The 22738-nt window shown below is 35.9% G+C and overlaps 1 protein-coding gene across 5 annotated transcripts in view; it reads right to left on the reverse strand.

The window, feature by feature from the left end:
• PDE4D (phosphodiesterase 4D, cAMP-specific) overlaps positions 1-22738 on the reverse strand; it is a 1430592-nt gene that overhangs the window by 297654 nt on the left and 1110200 nt on the right. The window contains exon 1 of one of the 5 annotated variants that reach the window (XM_011998030.1): positions 9785-10566. The exons of the other annotated variants lie outside the window; for them this stretch is intronic. Within the exon in view, the coding sequence (XP_011853420.1) occupies positions 9785-9849 (65 nt within the window). The 5' untranslated portion in view covers positions 9850-10566. Of the gene's footprint in view, positions 1-9784; positions 10567-22738 lie in introns of those variants that run through there. 5 annotated transcript variants of the gene reach the window in all.

A 22738-nucleotide genomic window follows, 5' to 3' on the forward strand; every position in this document is an offset into this window, starting at 1 on the left:
ACTACATTAGGCCTCAGTTTCCTCATTTGTAAAATGAAGAATAAGACTAATGAGTACTGTCTAGGATTTATCATGAGCATCTAATGAGATAATTTGGTCAAGTGAACAGCATAGTGCTGGCACATAGTTCAGTACACAATAAATACAAATCGCCACCATTTTTAATTCGGTTACAGACTATATTGAAAGGAAAGAAGTGAATTTAAAATTTCAAGATGTGAATTACAGCTACTTACTTAGCTATATGACATAAGTTTAGGAATTACATTATAGCTCAATAAAAATTATAATAGAACTGCTTTCACACATTTGCCTGACAGACTAATTTTTAGCTCTCTTTTTCAGTTCAAACTTCATTTTTGAAGTTAAAAAAATATTTCTCCAGCCAGGCATGGTGGTGTATGCCTGCAGTCCCAGTTATTGGGAAGGCTAAGGCAGGAGGATTTCTTGAGACTAGGAGTTCAAGGCTGTAGTGCATATGATCACACCTGTAAATAGCCACTGTACTTCAGCCTGGGAAACACAGTGAGACTCTGTCTCCAAATATATATATATATATACACACACACACACACACACACACATATATTCTAAATATATATATAAAATATTTTATATATATTTTATATATATTTTATATATATATTTTTAGAATATATATATATATATATAAAATTCAACAAATCTGTTTACCACCTAAGCACTGACATTGTTTTTAACAGTTTTTCTGGACCCTACTTGACTGGAAATGTTAAAGACTAGTAAAATGTTTCCAGCTCCACATTGGGGTTAGGGATGGGGAAAATCAGATTATAGGTTATTCTCTGCGGTCTCTTTTATTTCAAAGGTTTTATGGTGCTACTAACTGGTCAAATGACAGAGAGAAGGAAAACAGTGCAATTTATAGTCTGACCAGAGGAAGAGACTCAGCAAGCTGAACGAGTCAGGAACTAGCTAGATCTCCAAGGAATGGAGCCGTGTCAAAGTCCATGTTCTATTTCTTGATATATATCTAGGGCTCAGGGTTGGAGGCTTATATACAAATCTTGGGGGAAAGGGCAGACAAATACCATAGGCAAACATGTTCTTGATATACATAAGATTAAAAGAAGAAACTTGAACAATCTAGGACAGGAAGGAAAGGTATAAGTAGCAGTTTGTTGACTACTTTTCTAATACCATGAAACAGAGCTATGTGTGGCCAAAGCAGTTCGGATAGTGAGGAAAAGCAAACAAAACAATAAGAACAACAACAATGGCAACAACAAATACGGGATGTAGATTCAACAGACAAGGATTTTTCTGCAGTACTGTAATTTTATAAGCTGTGCGACTTCAATTTTTATTTGTACAGTTGCTTTGAGGATAAAATGAGCTCAACCGTATATAGTACTAAGTTCACTGTCTGTCAAAGAGTAGATGCCCAATACAGTGTAGCTATCATCATTACTAAGGTTATGACTCCAACTATGACTATAGACCTAAGAGCTGCTGTCTCCAGCTAGCTAGTGATCCAGCTGCCAATCAGTTACTTGCTATTCTATAACAAAGTTGCAGTTATCAGAGCAAAAATCACAGCCAGCAGTTGCCTATCCCATGTTAGAATGCCATTGGTTAAAAGTGGGCACATTTTACGGTAATTTATCCTGACTAAAATGGTATCAGTCATATAAATTCCTTGATGCAAAGAAAAAACTCTGTGCCACATTGCAATGGAATGACATCATGAATGTTAGGAATTATTATTTTCTGTATTCCATATGAATGTCTCAAGCAAGTTCATTAAAAGGAGCTCAATTTCTCATCTTTGACGTATTTTAAACAAGGAAGAGAATTAGGTACAATGGGAGCACTTTTCTCTAGAAAGTCTGAAAACAATTACTTACTGAAATTATGTTTAATGAAACATTTCTTTTAACAAGTCACACTGGTGCCATCCATTTTAGAATGAATATTTTGCAATATGAAGTGAGAAAAGACCAAGAAGTCACTCACTAGCAGTTTTCAAAGGCCACAAAGAAGAATTGGTTTATCTGTTGATTCACTCTCATTATATCTACTGACAACTAAGAGGAAATGGGTTAGAATTTAAGGAAAGAAGATTTGTTTTAGATATAAAGAAAACTTCCTAACTATGTGGGTTTAAAACATCAGGACTGCTTCCTATAAGGGACTTTGGAAGTTGCAATTCTTGGTGTGCATACATTCTACACCTAGTTTCTAGTTTTCGAATTTCTTATTCTTCCTCATGTGTAGTAGAGAAATGGAAGGGCTTGCAGGTGACCCCCTTTATCCTATGGCAGAAATTCTTAGGGCTGAGATGGGGGGCAAATGTCCTCTACAATGAGTTTCATTAATGGCAGCTTTTGCCCAGAGGTTGTCAGTGTTACTAAACAGGGTAGGGTGCTAGATGGTGGATACTTACTTCAAAGTGGGTTGGAGTTCTTTCATATTGGTCTCTCTATAATCTCTTTTTTCTTGCCACACTTCCCCAGCTCTTCCCTTGAGATATTCCCTGTGTTTTTCTAACTCTTATTCTGAAGAGCAGTTCACCCTTCTGTTAGCTTCTCTAATTCGCATCCTCAGCCATCACCCACGATGCTCCTTAGGGAGCCAACCTCCTTAGAAGGCTTAGGACAGGCAATAAATACTTATAATGTTGCCCTTGTCATGCTAAGAAACTGTATCCATAGGTTCTGGCATTCTTCCTACTTTCCATACTTTTGAAATGCTTTCTTATTTAGGTCAAACTTGACAAAGAACTAGGCAATTTGAGAGCTGAGACATACCACTGGCACAGGCTCTCATTAGTTAGTTACCTGTACACAGTTATATTTAACACTGTCTTACCCAGGCTTGCTGTCATCGTGCCCCACGTGGTACCCCAGCCCTTCCCATAGGCACCAATCCCTGGAGAGATTTGGTGCTTGTGGCTGAAGTATACCTTACTTCTGTCCATTTTCTAATATACCTTCAATCCCTGTATTATCTTTTGAGGTATTGGATCACCTCTGGAAAGATTTTCTAAGAAAATCTATATTGATTTGTTATTAAGACTGTGCTTTCTTTATGACTCTCTTCCTCACCAACCTAGCTAATATCCCTCGGGCCCTATTCTCTTTACCTTTATCTAGGCTTTGAAAATTCTATATGTTTAGTATTAGTATTATTGAGAATATTTATACATATCGCTCAGCATCTTTCCCTACAAAAAAAGTTAAAAACTCCTTAAAGGCCTCATTAATATTCTTCCTCTTCAATTTCATCTTAGAATCTACTTTTCTCAAACTTGCTAGTAATGGTTGGGTGGATCCATGACTAACCATTTCTGTACTCGTGGTTACCTTCATGTCATCATCTCTTCTGATTCAATAGAATTCACTACATGATTGGAATGATTGACAGAGGAACTAGTAAGTGGGCTATTCCTTTACCTCTGCTAAAAGGGAAGTTTTAATGATAAGGTCAAAACCATGGTGTGCCCCAGATCTGTGGGGAAGGAAAAAACAGAGATGCAGTCAGGACTAAGTATTATTGTACACATAACCACAGCCAGTTGACATGATAGAAAAAGAGGGTGGAGAACCCCACTTTGAAATACCAAAAGAAGCGTCTTTCTTCTGAAGAATTTAATACTAATTCAGCATTTCTTTACAAACAACCATACTCACTTCCAGAAATATCAGCTATGCATTATACGGTGTTTAATGCATGATTTTCTCATTCCAGATAAGCCTAAAATAAACTTGTAAAAAATAAGATGCTAAATAAATTGAATAGATCTTAACTATTATAGTGATAACTCTTCTGTGATATCTCAGAAGTGGGAAATGTTCCATAACTTCACGGTCTTATAAGGCAGAGGTATTTGAACTGAGACATTACCTACAAGTTTATCCCAATCCATATAGAGATACAGAATACACAAATGACTCCCCTGTGGTAAGGAAGCACTGCAGAGAGTAAAACTATAAGTGATATTAACAGACATTAGCTTAGTGGTTTTCAAACAATATTCCTTGGAATCATAAAGTCTTTAGAGGTATTTTAAGGAGAGGGTTTGAATTTGGGGTAGGGGCAAATGTACAAACTCAGTGGCTGTTTTATTGTTTTATGTGTGCTTATACTTTTTACTTACCGATTTCACACGTATCTGTTTTTAAAAATTATATCTATATATCAAATTTATATGATTTTATATCTAAAATTTACAGTATAATTATACATTTATATTGACTTCAACTCACATTTCATTCATAAAAAATGTTCCATTGAAATAAACATGTTTAAAATCCATTGACCTGCCTTGCCCCTTTTATTTTACAGGACAGTAGACTTGGCTTCAGAGGGACTAGGTGACTCCTCCAGGGACTCAGAGCATGTCAGAAGTAGAGTGGACACATGACTTTTTCCAGGGAATCTCATACTTCATAACTTTAAAGAGTAAACCTATCTGTGATCCACTCTGTGTTTTTCTAGTTATGTTTTAAATACATCAAATATTTCAAGATATCTTAACCATTTCTAAAAGCTGTATATCCTTAAGTATATTTCATAACAGATGCACCACTAACTTGGGTAATAGGACCAAAAAAAGTTTACCTCATGCTCAAAACTCTGAACCAACTTCGACAGTAGTCACATACCTGAACCAAATCATAATATATATTGCACAGGCAGAAAATATGAGAATTCTATTTGTCTGCCTATTTACCAAAGTTTCTAAGATAAAAGAAATAGGAAGGAAGATTGTGTACTTTTTTCAAAGCTGATCTAAAACGTCATACAAAATCTGATATGTACTACTTGTTTCCGACCTGAAGCCTTACAGAGCTTGCAGAGAACAGAAAAACTTGCTAATATAATTGGAAAGATAATCTATTCAAAATTGTGAGACATTGGCCTTTTGCTCTTTATTCCCTCTTATAAAGACCAGAGGACCTTATTTGCTACCAGCAGAGAATATAATGGCCTACAAGCTACAAGCACAAGAGTCTTTCACAAAGCTCTTTTCCAACAACCAACAGTCTTTCACAAAGCTATTTTTCAACAACCAACGTCAACCCTAAATATCATAGACTACCATACTTCTGAAAAGAAAACTGCCAAATACTGTAATGCATCTAAGAATATTCACAACATGAACAATTTTTATAGCCATTAAAAAAGATAATTATATAGACCACAGAGGAAGGCAACAAGCGGAAGTAACAGAGCATGTTCTTTGAGGTAGACAGACTTGGGTTACCCCAGTCTATGACCTTGCTCAAGTTATTTCATCTCACAGAATCATTTTCTCACCTGTAAAATTAGGATTAACAACTCTTTCAATATTATAATAATAACTAAATAATATATGTAAAATTCTTGACAGAGTTCTCATTCATAAAAGACACAATAAAATGAAAGCTATAAGTATTATTAGAAAAACAGATTTTTTAAAAATTTGAGACAGAGTCTTGCTCTGTCACCCAGGCTGGAGTGCAGTGGCACGATCTTGGCTCACTGTAACCTCTACCTCCTGGGCTCAAGCAATTCTCATGCCTCAGCCTCCCAAGAAGCTGAGATTACAGATATGTACCACCTCTCCCGGCTAATTTTTGTATTTTTAGTAGAGACAGAATTGCGCCATTTTGGCTAGGCTGGTCTTGAACTCCTGACCTCAAGCGATCTGCCTGCCTCGACCTCCTAAATTACAGGTATTATAGACACAAGCTACGGCGCCTGGCCAAAAATAGAAAAATATTGATATGTTAAATGAAGAAGCAGAGTACAGAAATAGTATTTACAGCTATTTAAGATATGTAAGGTAAGTTGAAAATGAAAATAACTGAGGATGGAATAATGGGGTTAATGGGTTATTTTCCTTCCAACATATTAATCAATGTTATTCCATCTTTTTGATTCTCAATTATAAAACTGGACATTTTAGCTTATACGAATGCTTTCCACTGTGATCATGAGGCCAAAATAAGAATGCTAAGCCAGCCTAGATTTCTACAACCTTAAGAGAAAAGAGCTAATAAAAAAATTATAATCCTCCATTGGTCACAGTTGCAACATAATTCAGAAAATTGTATCCACCCAGTACTGAAATGCTTATTTGCATATTTTATACCCTGAGCAAATTGTGGTTTAATGGATATGTAGATATCAGCATATATAAAGATGAGTTTGCTAATACATATAGTAGGTATATTTTTAATATTTTAAACTTTCATATATAATACTTTATTGATAAAAACCACATATAATATGCAAATACAGTGAAGAAAAGAGAGGCAGTCCCCCCTACCTTCACTCCTACCATTTTTTTAATCCCTAAAAAATAACCACCACCAAAAGCTTGGACAGAGTCTTCCAGAATTTTTTCTACATCTATAAACCTAAGTATTACATGTATACTTATTACATAATAATACTTAAAATGAAAAGTTTAAGTATTATTACATATACAATAACCAATTTTAAAATTCGCTTTATAAACAATCATAGTCATGTTTTAAAGAGTAGCATCTCTTTTTTTTCCGATTACATAATGAATGATCCTACATGTAACACATAAATCCTAAACACTGTTTTGACAGCAGGAAAGAACAAAGTCCACTTTCATTGACTAAACTTCTCTTTATATTTATATTTGGAAGACTAATAATGTTTTACTTAAACTAAACCACAAGTCTTAATTATATTAATGAGAAATATCCCTGGGAAATGTTTATAAATGATAAAGTGTTAAAGAGATATCAAGGAATATGTAAGGTAATATTTTTATAGTGTATAACCACTGACTAAATTGGAATTTAAGACATGTGACATTCGAATATTTATGGAGAGATAACTATCTGATTGTTTTGTTATGCAGAATTTGGAGGTGGAATACTGTTACTGAAACAACTAAAATAGAAAGGCAAACCATTCCGCAATTAGCGAATCTGCTAATTTTATTAACTTTATGAGCGTAAGAAAATATATAAAGTTTTTCTCAATTTTAAGCAGGCACTTTTTTTTTAAAGAATGCTTATGAATAAATACTATAATCATTTTCTGCTAAAACCTGGCATATAAATAAATGTTCATTAAATAAAAGCAACCTAGTATACACCTTTATTATATAAACTCTAAATTTGTGACACGTATGTTACAGAGAGACAAACAGATTAATTTTAAGGTTATTTTTATTTTGTCTTGAAATTAATAAAATTTTAATTACAGTAGGCTGACCTTTAATAAGAGGAAGGGTATAAAATACAAGTGTGCTATGAAATCTCATTTAAAATGTAAATATGTCAAAGCAATTTAATTAAGGCTGTAAGGACAAGTTAGTGTGGACTGCTTTTTATGATACTTGGAGAAAAACAAATAGGAAAAGGTAAAGAAGTAATCCAAAACATTGGATTCTTGCACAATACAACAAACTTCCAAACGTAATGTTTGGCTTTGGGGAATCCTGGAGGAAAGGAGACAGATTTGGAGAAAGTAGACCAATGGAACACAAAGTAGATTTATGTAATCAGAGTGAAGGTGGTAAAGCCAGAAAGATGGGTCCCAAGAACAAAGTATTTTGGAGATCAACCTGAAAACAAACATCTGAAAAAGAGATAAATGGTAAAGTTGTAGGTGTCTCTCCTGGGAAGTCAGCTGTTTGAAAAGGAATGGGTGGTGGTGGAGAAATATGGACAGGAACACTGGTGAGAAAACACTGTCCATCTGAGCAATTTGAGGCCTATGGCCTTTATGTGTAGAGGCACAAGAAGAGAGGTCGCTTGGGTTTTTTTAATGCTCAAGTGTGTGTATGTGTGTGTGTATACATATATATACACACAAACATATATTTTCTCTATATACCAAATCTATAATCTATATTGATTTTACATATGTCATTAAATAAATATAATAGGTATGTATAATATTTGACTGATAGAAGGATAATAAAATGGCAAAACTGTTATTACAGCTGATTATACCCTCAGGCCAAATTATTTGGAAGCTGCAGTGATACACCCAAGCAGGTATATTATTAAGTCAGATGTAAGATTAATAACTGGAGAGGTTTCTATAGCGTGTAGTTAAATCTAAGAATCATTCATATGTATACAGAGATTTATTTTTTACACAAAAATCATTCTGTCCCCAACTCTATGGAGGATATTTAAAGTTAAATGGAACAATATACACATTCACAAATCTATATACTTAAAAATGCATTTTAAATTGTGACCTGACTTATGAAAATATCTCGTACAATTTAAAACAAAAAATAGAATAATTGTGGATAAAAATAGACTATGATAATCTCACAGGGGTAAAGGGTGTCAATGTTACTCATCTCCTGAAATGAACAAATTATTTCCAATTGAAACCTGAATTTGAAAATATGTCTCCTGGCAGTTTAGATAAAAAGAGAAATAGTTTGGTTAAACACTATTTGTTAAGTAATATTATCTTTTCACAGAGGAAGGTATAAATTATAAATGAGTAAAATTCATGTATATTATAAATTCTGATTACTCATGTTGGTGACTTATATTAGCTATGGTAATTCATAAAAAGATTTTAAAGATTTTCCAGTATTTATTGTTTGAGGATAAAAAAGAACTCTCCAAATGTATTTGTAGATGCAAACTTTTCTTTAAATAAACTCAAGGAATAATTTATTGCATGTGTTATTTTGTAAGAAACGGCAAGTAACGTAAGAGACAAAATCTTCATCTATAATTTATTAAAACTCACAGAAATACTGCGGATGGGGCAATTCTTGCTTCTGGTCGACTGTAAAACACTACAATAACAGCAGAGGCTAACCCATCCACAAAAACACAAGCTCAATTCCTGACGCAAATAATTCGACTATTTACATGTGTGTTTGCCTGCTCACATGATAATGCATATTTTGCTGGCCTGTTTTCCTATTCTCAACCACCTCACTTCAACCGTTGCTTTTACTTCTCCAGTCTGAAGTATGATTATTTCCATTTCCAAGAGGTGAGCTTAGTTATTTATGATCAATCACTAGGAAAAACAAAATAAGACTAACCCCTAAAATAGCCATAAAAGTATTTTGTAAGTATCTATTGTAGAAAAAAAGTTACTTTGTCGGAAAAATACTCCTTAAGGACCATGCCATATGCTTATGAGCATATATCAAATCAGCATTGGGGAAATAATAGAATAAACATTAGAATACATTGAAACTGACATTTTTTCACCAGGGTAAAGGCATTAAAATGACCAAAAATATAATTACTAGGAATGATTTCCAATAAAACATAAGAGATGATTGAATGATAAGTAACTTGATGTACATTTAGCCACATAAATTCAAGTTTGTTTCATGTATATGATTAAATATAAATAATATTATTAATTTCTAACACATCTGTGCTAAAAGTGAGAGTATTGCTTCTAAAGACAAGGGCAAAGCCTGTCAACCAACAGCCTGCTTGCAGCAAGCAAAGAAGATAAGAAAACAGCAACTGAATCAGACACTGAAAAATGACAAGTTTTCATTTTCAAAACTCCCAACATATTTGCAAGTTTCTTTCCTCTTTTAAACATTATCATCAGATAAATTGTTACAGTTCACGGGGAGTTAAAAAAAAAAAAAAAAAAGTCAGCACCCGTTTGGTTAAAGCACATGAGTTTGGGAACAAAATAAAGAATAAAAGAGTCGCCAATACTGCCTTCTTTCACAAAGCCTCAACATCACACAACTTACTAAATACTCAGAGTACGTCAATCTTAAAAGAGAAAAGGGGAGAAGTATGAGAGAAAAGCACGTTACCAAACTGCCTCTGCAGTCCTTAGCGAACTTGTAGATCGGGATCTTGGCTTCATAATAATGCTCATTTTGAAAAAAAATAAAAAGGAAAATAAGTCTTCAACTATTCTTATTAATACATTCTAACTGTCTTTCTGCAAAGAAGATTTTAAATATATTCCATTTCCCAGGGAGGCTGCTTGAAGAAATCCAATTTTCCCGGAGTCCACCTCCTGTCCTCGGTCCAGCTCTTGAGCAAGGTTCTAACACGCAGGAGTGCTTTCTTCCTTCATACTGAATTTACTCCAGTACAAGGCTGTTAGGAAGTGACAGTTTCTTTTGTGTCTTGCAATGCCAAGGGAGGAACTGAATTCTGAATTGATTCTTCATCTGGGTCACAAGGGAAACCAGCATAGTGAAAGAGTCACTTGATCTCTTTCTTGCAATTCCATAATAACAGATTTAAAGGTTTCTAACACTGGAAGCGTGCAGGTAGAGAGAAAGGAAAAGAAAATGACCGGGAGGTACTGCAACACGGGAGAGCTGTCAAGGAAGTTCCATTTCAGGGCAAGCACAGGAAAACACTCCTCTCCGTGGAGCGAAGAAGTCAGCCAAGGATCAAAGCTCTCCACACTTTGGCTGGGTGGGCTGATTTACCTGGGCAAGTAATTTCTGTGTGTCCCTGCTTAGAATCCAGGGCTTTGTGAATGAGAACTATCATTCAATCTCACCAGGCAGAAACTATTCCTCAAGGGCTGTATGACGTCTGTAAGAAGGCAGTTCAAAACACCGCAGGGCAGTGAGAAGGGAAAAAAAAAGAAAAAAAAAAAGCAAAGCCCAGCGCCCAGCCTAGCCTCGTCAATTGCTGAGACTTACAAAGCAAAGGGGCGGATCAGCTCCAGAGACCAGCACTGTAAACCGGCCAAGCAGACAAGAGACCTCACAAAACTTATAAAACCATTTCCTTCTCTGGGAAATGAGATGTCTGTGTTATTCTGGGTAACATTCTGTGAGCACCTTTATAAGGAACACACCCCTTGCCATTAAGTTGTTTATTTACTGTAATAAACAAATGAATTTTATAAAAGGCATTCTTTCAAAAAAGTACTTCACTGAAGCACTAAAACTAAAATTTCTTTTTAGAAGCAAAGTTGAGAGAACTTGATGACTTAGCAGCTGTTCATTTTGAGCGGATGTAATGAAATGTCATGCTTTGGAGTTGGTTGTAGAGATGTAAATTACCTCTGAAAAATTCAGCAGAGTGTAACAGGCACCCTTGGATCAGAATGTACTGGAATTTTAAACTGAAAAATCGAATGTATTATTCCTGGACAAGTGGCTGCATGTATTAAGGCTGTTCACTTGCACAATGTTTTCTAAACCTTTTAAAAAAAAAAAAAATATGCAAATTTCATTCATCTCTACACATAAAGACTCTGGGTTTGCTAATCCTTAACAGCTCTTCAGTAAGGAATGAAGCTTTATGTCTTGTCAATATCTCTTATTATTTTGAAGGCCAAAACCTTTCCCACTTCCTAAATATAAAATATTTTGTATTACAGTAGCTGTAATCTAAGCTGATTCCAATTGCTCCTAACAGAAGGAATGGTTCACCACCCTGCCTATCTCTCTGAACATCTCTACACAGAGGATATATACTTCTCTGGGTGTGCCAACTTCAGTTATTTTGGATGTGAATTACCAAGTGAAAATAATGTAAGCATTCTGATTGCTTAAATGGCATTAGTTAGTACGTTGGTTCTCTAGTCTGACGTGAACTTGGTGTTTATTTAGCATTTGCAGACAGGATGTTGGAGTGCAGTTGTGACCCACCCAAACAACTTGGAAAATGTAGTAAGGCATCCGCCAGAGGCTCTGGCTGCTTCTTACAACAAACCCTTCATCTGCTCCCCTGGTCACCCTTCAAGGTGCATTTGTGACTTAGTCTTCTTTGAATGACTCTCAGGCCTCTTATGGTAAATGCCAATAAATTGCTTTCCACATACTTATCTCCTTAAGCTTTTCAGTTTCCTTATGACTGCCAGGGGACATTCACACCTTCTTAGCACTGTCCCATGTCTAGTATATTGCTGGCATTTTAAAGCAGGTTAATTAATCACGTATTTTTTTAGAAACTTAAATGGTCTGTGAGACTAATAATTTTTAGGGGAGAGGGGACTTAGAGGAAGAAGTTTAATTTTTTTCTCATTGGAATTTAAATGTGGGAAAAGAAAGAACAAAAGCAAATCAAGTAAAATTAAGCAACTACTATTCATTTGAAACACTGTTCTCTCCATGTAAGGTCTACCAAATAGCTTCCAGTTGCCATTTCAGAAAGAAAATGACAATGATCAGAGAATGTAATGTCTGAATGTTGAGTTTTCAACTCTCCAGAAATAATTAGCCTGTGTTCTACTGTCTCCCAGATCCATGTCCTAGTGAGATTATTTAGCCTGATGCCACTCCCTTCTCTGTCACACACACACGAGTCCAACGCAGCCCCATGTGCTATTCCTTGCTTACTTGCCCAACATTCTATATCTTCCAAGAATCTTTCTCTGAAACCCTAACACACTTACTGGGCATCTACTAGATACTGTATAATAGTCGCATAATGACTAATAAATCACCCCTCTCCCCCTACAAAAACAAACTAAAGTGGGGAATCTGACAACGTATGGAACTAACCAGAATATTCAAAGCTTTTAGATTGTTACATCAAGGTTGCCATTACAGAGAAAGAAAAATGCACTATGTTGTAAGACCACTGAGATTTAAATTTAAATTTTGTTTCTACTCCTAATATTTAAGGCAATGACAGAATTAAAAAAAACCAAATACTATGTATTCGATGTTACAGAGTTTTCTCCACTTGTTTTTTTTTTTAATTATTATTATTATACTTTAAGTTCTAGGGTACATGTGCATAACATTTACATCAGGTATAACTCCCAGTGCAATCCCTCCCCCCTCCCCCCTCCCCATGATAGGCCCCGGTGTGTGATGTTCCCCTTTCCGAGTCCAAGTGATCTCATTGTTCAGTTCCCACCTATGAGTGAGAGCATGCGGTGTTTGGTTTTCTGTTCTTGTGATGGTTTGCTAAGAATGATGGTTTCCAGCTGCATCCATGTCCCTACAAAGGACACAAACTCATCCTTCTTTATGGCTGCATAGTATTCCATGGTGTATATGTGCCACATTTTCTTAATCCAGTCTGTCACTGATGGACATTTGGGTTGATTCCAAGTCTTTGCTATTGTGAATAGTGCCACAATAAACATACGTGTGCGTGTGTCTTTATAGCAGCATGATTTATAATCCTTTGGGTATATACCCAGTAATGGGATGGCTGGGTCATATGGTACATCTAGTTCTAGATCTTTGAGGAATCGCCATACTGTTTTCCATAATGGTTGAACTAGTTTACAATCCCACCAACAGTGTAAAAGTGTTCCTATTTCTCCACATCCTCTCCAGCACCTGTTGTTTCCTGACTATTTAATGATCGCCATTCTAACTGGTGTGAGATGGTATCTCACTGTGGTTTTGATTTGCATTTCTCTGATGGCCAGTGATGATGAGCATTTTTTCATGTGTCTGTTGGCTGTATGAATGTCTTCTTTTGAGAAATGTCTGTTCATATAGTTTTCTCCACTTGTAAGGCCGTTTTTCACATGAACTTTTCTGAAAGAATGTTTTGTAATCTAAGCATCTTGTAGTTTTCCCTCTGAAAAGCTTCCCAAAATGGAAAAGATATGGCATTTCCCTCCAAATTCCTGTTAGCATGCAAGCATATGATGGCATGCAGGCTGATGAGGAGACCTGAATATGGTGAGACTGGATTTAGGAACGATGTGGCCCATGCTTTTGATCCAGAAGCTGTGATTATTTCTCAGTATTTCCCTGTTGTACTGAATTGTATAATGTATGGACCTTTTACTTTCTGGTTGTTACCACATTTCAATAGACTGTACCATAAATGTATACATCCATTGGGTCATCCATCTGTAGATGTTTTGTTGAATCAAATGGCTATGTCATTTGATGTTTCTGAAACTTCAGTCATAACACCACCTTCATAATTCTTTCCATATTAGCATTCCATCTATACCATGATTTGATATTTTTCTTAATTGGCTCACTTAAAAAAAAAAAAAACTTAAACTGAATATAGAAAGTAACTTTACATTGATTCTGTAAATAGGTTTAATATACTGGTATAATTTGCCCCCAAAATATAAGTGTATATTAATAGGAAAAAAAAGAGTCCAAAATAATGCCTAAAGTCTGTCTCATACCACTAATGGTGCCCCTGATACGACTTGGCAACACTTACATGGAAAGCGTCAATTGCATACAGGTAGATTGTGTGCACCTAAAATGTGATCTCCCTTTCTCTTATCATTCAATGGTGAGCATGACTTGTGAGACTTATGACATTTATCCATGAATTAAACATTAAACATTAACTGAAGCCAATTGAATGAGGTGTTACAGAGTAATTTTACTATACAACCCAGGTTTTCTCAAGTATTACTACTTTCAAATACTCTGCCTACTGTCAAATCTTCTGTTCTCTAAATTCCTATTTTCAGATTACAATAGATACTCTATACTTTCCAATCTATCATGAGCATATTTCTTACAGTCATATCATATATCAACTAAATATTCAGGCCTCTCAAATATGCTGAAATTCAGTACTCCAGAGAAGTCAAACTAACTTTTTAGAAAAAAAGACCAGGGGAGTGCAGTTTTTACAGTTTCCTGCTATTCTCTATTGTACTTGAATGCTAATGAGAACAAAATACTTTGAACTCCTGTAGCAGTTCCTCATTATTGAGAAATATTGTGTTATTTTCCTTATCTGGAGGGGAATTTTGAGGCAATTCCTAGAGGTTTCTTTTATTTTATTACACTTACTAGGAATACAATTGGATTCAAGGACTTTTGTACTGGCACGAACCTTGCTTGGAGCTACATTCCTTAATTCCCAGAGGAGAAGTCCAGAGTATTATATTTTGAGGGCTTTCCTATCTTCAGATTTCCTAAATCTTTCATAAACTGTCAGGTTAGGATAATAATAAATCCCTACTATTTATTAATTACCTACGTGCTAAGTAGACAATACTTTCTTACTTATACATCACAACATCCCTCCAAAGTAGATGTGATAATAATAATTTCATACATAAAGAAAGCCAATAATTTGTTCAAAATTTTTGGATCCAGGTATATTTCATTCCAAAGCTTGCTCTTCATGATGTGTGTGTGTGTTTAAGACAGAAAGAAAAGAGGAAGAGAGATTAAAAAAATGCTACCAAGTTTTTGGAAGTTTTTAATATTCACCTATCCTCTTTAGTTGAACAGTGGCAATGAATTAATATAATAAAAATGGTGCATGTACATTACTAGTATAATGATAAACATATTTAACAGACAGAAAATTTTAGATCTTTAAGATATGCAGGATTAAACAATCTAACTTCACTGTCCTTGTTTCTAATTTTTAGGCACTAACTTTTAGGTATCATAAACGCTGTGATGAGGGCATATATGACAACATCATGAGTTTGTTAACCATAAAGTATGATAAGGTCTTTGACCATCTCACAACATGAGTAATGGTAGTTTCCTGTTACCTATGCAACAGATGACATTTTGATTGCTGCATTAGGTAATACTGGTTAACAAATGATCGTTTTAAAAGGTAACAGTACGTGAAATCTCTGGTAATGTATAAATTTCAATATTTGTCAACAAATTACATTGGCTATTAAAAGGTACAGAATACTAGTTTTTAAAACTAGAATAAACATTTCTGCATGGAGTCAGTAATGCTGACATAAAATGAATTTTGTAATTGACTTTCAGAATTTTGCACTAATTCAATACTGGATTTCAGAAGAAAACTTAAATTATCTAATTTAAAATTTTCTAAGTGCTGCTGTATTTCCTTTGCATTCTGCCTCTCCTCTTGTGCCTCTTTCACGTTTCTTGTTCTTCTTTATTCTAAACTTAAATGCATCTCAGCAATTTTAACCTTATTTTGAATTAAATATTTAAATTTTATTAAAGAAATACATGTAAATAATATAATCAAAGAGTGATGAGTGTAGTATTCTCAAACTCCAGCATTGATTCCTGATTCCAATTCATACGCAAGAATGAAACCATAGAAAGGTGACAGTAAGCTCTAAGTGCATGGGTGAGGCTTGTGCACTGGGATTTTTACTGCAGCATCATCAAGTCCCCAGTGGGCATTTTCTTTGCCTCTTCCAAATGTTACTATTTGTAAGAGGTTTTTTTTTTGTTTTTTGTTTTTTGTTTTTTCCTCTGGGGTATCTCTATTTTTCTAGAGAAGGATATAAACACGCTTGCTAGCGTTCTGGTATGGGTAGGAGAAGGACGCTGAAGGTCTTATTGACACATTGCAGACATTCATTTATTTGTCCTAAATAGAATTAAACATACAGCTATCCTTCCTCTACTCTCTGCCTAGTATCCCAAAGACTCTGTCTTCCATGGAGAGGGATGCAAAGTATGTTGACTACACTGAGAAAGAGTGAGGGCGTATGGAGAAGTGTATATAATATACATGTTCATACACCTGCTATTTTTAGAACTCTTCCATCTTCCAAAGTATGTTTTGGGGGAGTGGGGCAGCTCAGTTTGCTTCACTTTAGTATGGTTCTCTTATTTGGTTAAGTCATTGACCTTTTCTCCATCTACTTCTATCTTTATGCATCGTGGCTTAGAGTTACAGACATCTCCCAGTTTCCTCAAAAATGAAATGTACCTTTCTGGTTTTTGTACTAATTATTGGTTTGAGTGATTTTTTAAAGAAAAAAATGGCATAGGAAGATTGTTTCTCCACAGTTTTAAAGCTAGAAATCTGTAAGTTTTAGTTTAAAACAATTTTTTATATTTATCTAAGCATATGCATTTACAAATTTTATTCAACAAATGACTATATGTAAACTCTCTCTAAGTATAGGTAAACATTAAGTATTTTTTATTATGGTAAAATACACATCACATAAAATTGACATTTTAGCCCTTTCTAAGTGTACTGTTCAGTGGTACAATGTACATTCCCCCTGTTGCACAATGATTATCTCCATCCATCTCCAGAAGTTTTTCATCCTTCCAAATTGAAAACCCTGTACTCATTAAATAGTAACTTCCTATTCTCCTCTTCTCCCAGCTCCTGACAAGCACCATTTAGCTTTCTGTCCATGTGAATTTGACTACTCTAGATATCTCATATAATGGAATCATAAAGATTAAGTTGTAAAGGTAGATTCAGAATCGCATAGCTAGTTATGGTCTAGGTGTCTCATTATTAAAGAAAAAACAATCATGGAAGCAGAAGGTTTGAAGACAACAATTCACACCTTGACAAACAAATGTACTTGTCTTATCCATCATCAATTCTTTACAAAGTATTCACTTGACTTTCATAGACAAAGTCAAGAGCAAAAACATCTTTGCCTTTACCAACATCTGGTGTGTGTTTTTAAAAATTATTCTTCTAACTATTTTTTTCTGTTTAAATATATACAAATGCTATCAGTGCTTATTCAGTTTGGTCACATTATAACTTTAGTTCTTATTTCAAATTTATAGTAGCTTCCTATATGTAATCAAGTAGTTCCTAACTCTATATACCAATCTCAAGAGATAAAGCAAAATTTTAAAATTAACTTACTTTAATAAAAATAATTCTTAAAAGATTTTTGAAAGAGATAAAAAAACTGGAAAGACCACATTGCCAAATGAAGCCCTAGTTTCTAACAGCGAGATAAATTGAGGTTTTTATTAAAATAAGATTTGAGGCTGGGCGCAGTGGCTCACACCTATAATCCCAGCACTTTGGGAGGCCAAGACAGGTGGATCACCTAAGGTCAGGAGTTTGAGAACAGCCTGGCAAACATGGTGAAACCCTGTCTGTACTAAAAAAAAAATACAAAAATTAGCTGGACGTGGTGGTGGGCACCTGTAATCCCAGCTACTTGGGAGGCTGAGGCAGGAGAATTGCTTCAGCCTGGCAGAAGGAGGTTTCAGTGAGCTGAGATTGTGTCACTGGACTCCAGCCTGGGCAACAAGAGCAAAACTCCATCTCAAAAAAAAAAAAAAAAAAAAAGATGTGAAAAGCAACCTGTCAAAAACAAATACACACAAGATGTGTTTTAATAATAATTTAGTTTCTGATATAATGGGAAATACTGAAAATTGATTTATTAGAAAGTAAACTCAGGACCATTTAATTTACATTTATTTGATAACATTTTTCTTGCATATATTAAAAATGCCAAAATAATCCAGGCAACTCAGGCAATTTCTCCTTGATCACAGATTACAAATAAGTTTTCTCTAACGTGAAAGATCTGCTCTGAGAAAATGCCTACTATTTAGGAAGTGTTTGTAGGATCAAGTTAAGAAGAGGCCATTGGAGCCAGACTGCCTGGTTGCAAATCCAAATTCCACCAACCACTAGTTGTTTGATTGCAAACAAATTATTTAACCTTCCCTGGCCTCAGTTTCCTCAGTTATAAAATGAAGAGAAAAGAGAATTTTCTTGAGGACTAAAAAAGACATGCAAAACCTTAGCAAAGTATCTGGACTATGGTAAGGAATCAATAAATAATATCTGCTATTAAGTTTTAAAAGAGTAATCAATGAGCTATGGAAAAAAGCAGCTTTAAAACTTAAAAATATGTTATTGTACTAGTATTTGATTTAAAATAATTGGTTTGTGTTTTTGTCTTCCTTTCGATCCTGGCTCCTTGACTCCCTTTACACATAGCTTGTGTAGTTTTCCTGACTCCTATTTTACACATCTAAGGTTTTATTCTCTTATCTTTGGATTATCTTTCAAAGACACAAATCTTAAAATGTCAAAGCCTCTGATGAAAAACCTTCCATAGCTTCATATTCCTTACAGGATCAATTCTAGCCTTTTTTGTGTGTTAAATAAAAACTTCTACCATTTGGATTCAATCTACTATTCAGCTTAGCCCTTGATAACTAATCTTTCCCACCCTATATTTTCAGCCACACAATCTCACACACCTTGCCCCAAATCTGCTCACTTTGTTTCCCCTGCCTGGGGAAACTCTCACCTTTCTCCCACTTCCCCGCTAAGTATACTGCCTACTCTACCTTCGAGATCTAGCATAAGTAGCAGTAAAGGCCAACTAACTCCAAGACAAACTCAGAAGTTCAGTCTCCCTGGATTGATTGAGTCTGGGAATATCTCGGGTTAATTTTGTTTATTATTATTATTTTATAACACATTTGCAGGGTATGGTGGCAACACACAGTGAACATCACAGGGGCATTCAAATCCTACAGCCACTGTTCAGCTATTGATTTGGACTGTGTAAGCTTTGAAAATGCATTGTCTCTTTAGGATTCAATATCTTCTTCTACAAAACAAGGACAATATGCACACCTAGAATCCTCCCAGGGTTCCTCTGGGATTAAATGAGAAAGTCTGCTATCCAATCTGCAATCCCTTGCTCTCGATCACTTACAGATCTTTGCATACACATTTCTGGCAGGATTATATTTCGTTTCTTTTACCTCTCTTTTTGATCAAGAGTTAAATTGGGACTACGCCTCCCATCCTGCTGTTCTGCAATCTGAATTAGGTGTCTGGCCATGCAAACCTCTAGATGCTCATCCTAATTCCTTTCAATTTATCAGCACCATATGGTCATCCTGTCTTCATTTGGCTAACTATAAGCCACTAACTAGAAACTCCTACCGGAAAGGATTGTTTTAACATTCTTGGTAGAGCACAAGGCATTATGGAGGCCCAAATAGAAACTTGGGCCTCCATAATGCTGTGAGTTTCTTTGAAAACAGGGAATGAGGCTTCTTCATCTTTGTATTCAGAATACCTAGCACAATATCTGGCTCACAAGGTGTCTGCTTAACAACAGAATAAATCTTTGGTCAACAATAGTAGATAAGCCCTTTACAAATTTTCTTCCTGTGCCCTTTTGTGGCATTTGCTTCATGGCTGGAATTCGATTTCAAAAATTGAGTCTTGCCTCTGTCTTGTTTTTCATAAGCCTCCATCCCTAAAAGTTACTTTAGATGCCTTCTTTGCCAAAAAGGAGTTCCTACAATAATGTTATAATAATAAAAAAAAAAATTATTCCAAAGAAAAAGATACTGGTTGGGGTAAAGAAATACACTGGAAGAAGTCTTAGGCAGGCACTGAGTCAACACCAGCATCATTGATAAGAAGCGAAAAATTCTTTTCTAAATATTTAGGAAAAATGGCCTTAATCTGGAGAAACTATTATGCAACGTGATATTCAACCCAGGTAGAGTATTTGAATTCTAATAAGGACCTTTTGGAAGCTCAATTCAAAGAAATAACTTTTCCAGGAAGAGTTTCCCCACATTTTGGCAGGACAATGGGGAGGGTGTTTGTGTCATCTCATAAAATCTGCCAATCAGTCACCAGTCAGTCACCAATCAGTCTATGAATGAGATGGCTGTTTCTCTGGATGAAAAGGCTGCATCCTGGCCAGTCTCTAAGAACCTTTTCTGGAGCCACTATTAAGTGTTGTCCAATTTGCAATCCCTCACTCTCGATCACTTTCAGATCTTTGCATATGCATCTCTGGCAGGATTATCTTTCTTTTACCTCTCTTTTTGGTAAAGATGCATTAGCACATTCGCATTTGTATCAACCACATGAAGACTGTATATCCATGTACTGGATGAGAGGACCGAAGGGCACTAAGTGCTTTCCCTGCAAGTTCAGTGGATGAACCAGGTCAGAACTCAAGCCTGCTGGCTCCAGAAGTGGAAATCTGAAGATGACAGGATGAGTTCCTATTTATTGATTGCTCACCATGTGCCAGGCACTGGGTAAGATGTTCCACATGTTCTCTCATTTAACATTTAAAACAAACTCACAGGCTAGGTACTATTATTTCTTCTACCACACAGTCAATAAAACTGAGGTCTACAGGAAGTTAAGTACCATGCCCTAGGTCTTACATTGGGACTTAAACTTAGATTACCCAAATCAAGCATAACCTGGGGAAAGCAAAACCTCTAGAACTAAACAAATATCATTTTAAGTAACATCTCAATAGGAAATTTTTAAAAGCTTATTTAAGCAATTATTTGATAAGAATGGTAGAATGGGTAAACTTATTACTCTGGTCATGGTTTTTTGTGCACATGACATTCAAATCATTAAAAGTTAGTCACTGTTTTTATTCTAGGAATCACGACTTTCAAATATTTCACTTATTTAGATACCAGACTGCAAGTGTACACAAAAGTAACTCTTGAAAACAGTGCCATTAAGCAATGACTCCCCATTCTGCACACTCACATTCCCTGGCAACTACTAACCTGTTTTGTAATATCTATGGACTTACCTATTCTAGATATATCATTTAAATAAAATACAATATGTGACCAAACAAGTAACTTTTGGAAAAAATGCATTTTCACTTTACTATGTTGGTTCTTTCCTTGGAATTAAGACCAATTATTTTTTATTTCAAAAATACTTTCTTTGGATGTATCATATTTGCAATTAAAATTTTCTTTTTGGATTAAGAGGGAGATGGAGCCATATGGCTAAATAGCAGCCTGTACCGCTTGCCCTCCCAAAGGAACAACAAATTGAACAACTCTCCACACAAAAAAGCACTTTCATAAGAACCTAAAATCAGCTTAGGTACCAGCTTAGCCACAGTGGGGTAAACCACCAAGGGGGCCCTCGGGGTTCCTGATTCCAGGGCTTGGCTCCTAGATGGCATTTCTGGACCTTCCCTGGGTTAGAGGTGGGCCCACCGCCCCAAAATAGACTCCTAGGCCTGGCAGCATTCACCACAAACTGATTGAAGAGCCCCTGGGTCTTGAATGAACATCAGCAGGAGCCAGACAGTACTTGTTGCAGGCCTGGGGCAGTGGTGGCCACAGGGAGAGGCTCCTCTGCTTGTGGAAAGGAGAAGGAAGAGTGGGAAGGACTTTGTCTTGTGCCTTGGGTGCCAGCTCACCCACAGTAGAATAGAGTACCGGTAGATTCCTAAGATTTCTGACTCCAGGCCCTGGTTCCTGGACGTCATCTCTAGACCTGCCCAGGACTAGGAGGAACTAGTTGTCCTGAAGGGAAGGATACAAGCCTGGCTGGCTTTACCACCTGCTCATTATAGAGCCCTAGTGCCTTGAGTAAACATAGGCAGGAGCCAAGCAGTGGTTACTGCAGGCTTTGGGCAAGACTCAGTGCTGTGCTGGCTTCAGGTCTGACCCTATGCAGTCTCAGTGGTGGTGGCCACAGGGATACTTGTGTTACCCCTCCCCCAGATCCAGGAAAGAAAGAAAGAGAGAGAGAGAGAGAGAGAGAGAGAGAGAGACTGAATCTGTTTGTTTGGGAGAAAGTAAGAGAAGAGAAAAACGGTCTCTGCCTGGTAATCCAGAGAATGATTTTGGATATTATCCAAGGCTACTAAGGTGGTACCTTGGCAAGAGCCACAATGTTACTGGGCTTGGAGTGCTCCCTAATGCATATATTCCTGCAGTGACCAAAAACTTAGACCACGACACCTAAGTTTCTTCAAACATCTGGAAAGCCTTCCCAAGAAGGACAGGTACAAACAAGCCCAGACTGCAAGGCTACAATAAATACCTAACTCTTCAATGCCCAGACAACAACGAACATCCACAAGCATAAAGCCTATCCAGGAAAACATGACATCACCAAACGAACTAAATAAGGCATCAGTGACCAATCCTGGAGAGACAGAGATATGTGACCTTTTAGACAGAGGAAATTCAGTGGAATTCAAGATAACACACAGAAGGAATTCAGAATCCTATCAGACAAATTTAACAAAGAGATTAAAATAATTTAAAAGAATCAAGCAGAAATTCTGGAGTTAAAACATGCAACTGACATACTGAAAAATGTATCAGAGTCTCTTAATAGCACAATTG

Source organism: Mandrillus leucophaeus, unplaced genomic scaffold (genome assembly GCF_000951045.1).
Source record: "Mandrillus leucophaeus isolate KB7577 unplaced genomic scaffold, Mleu.le_1.0 Scaffold1150, whole genome shotgun sequence".
Lineage (NCBI taxonomy): Eukaryota > Metazoa > Chordata > Mammalia > Primates > Cercopithecidae > Mandrillus > Mandrillus leucophaeus.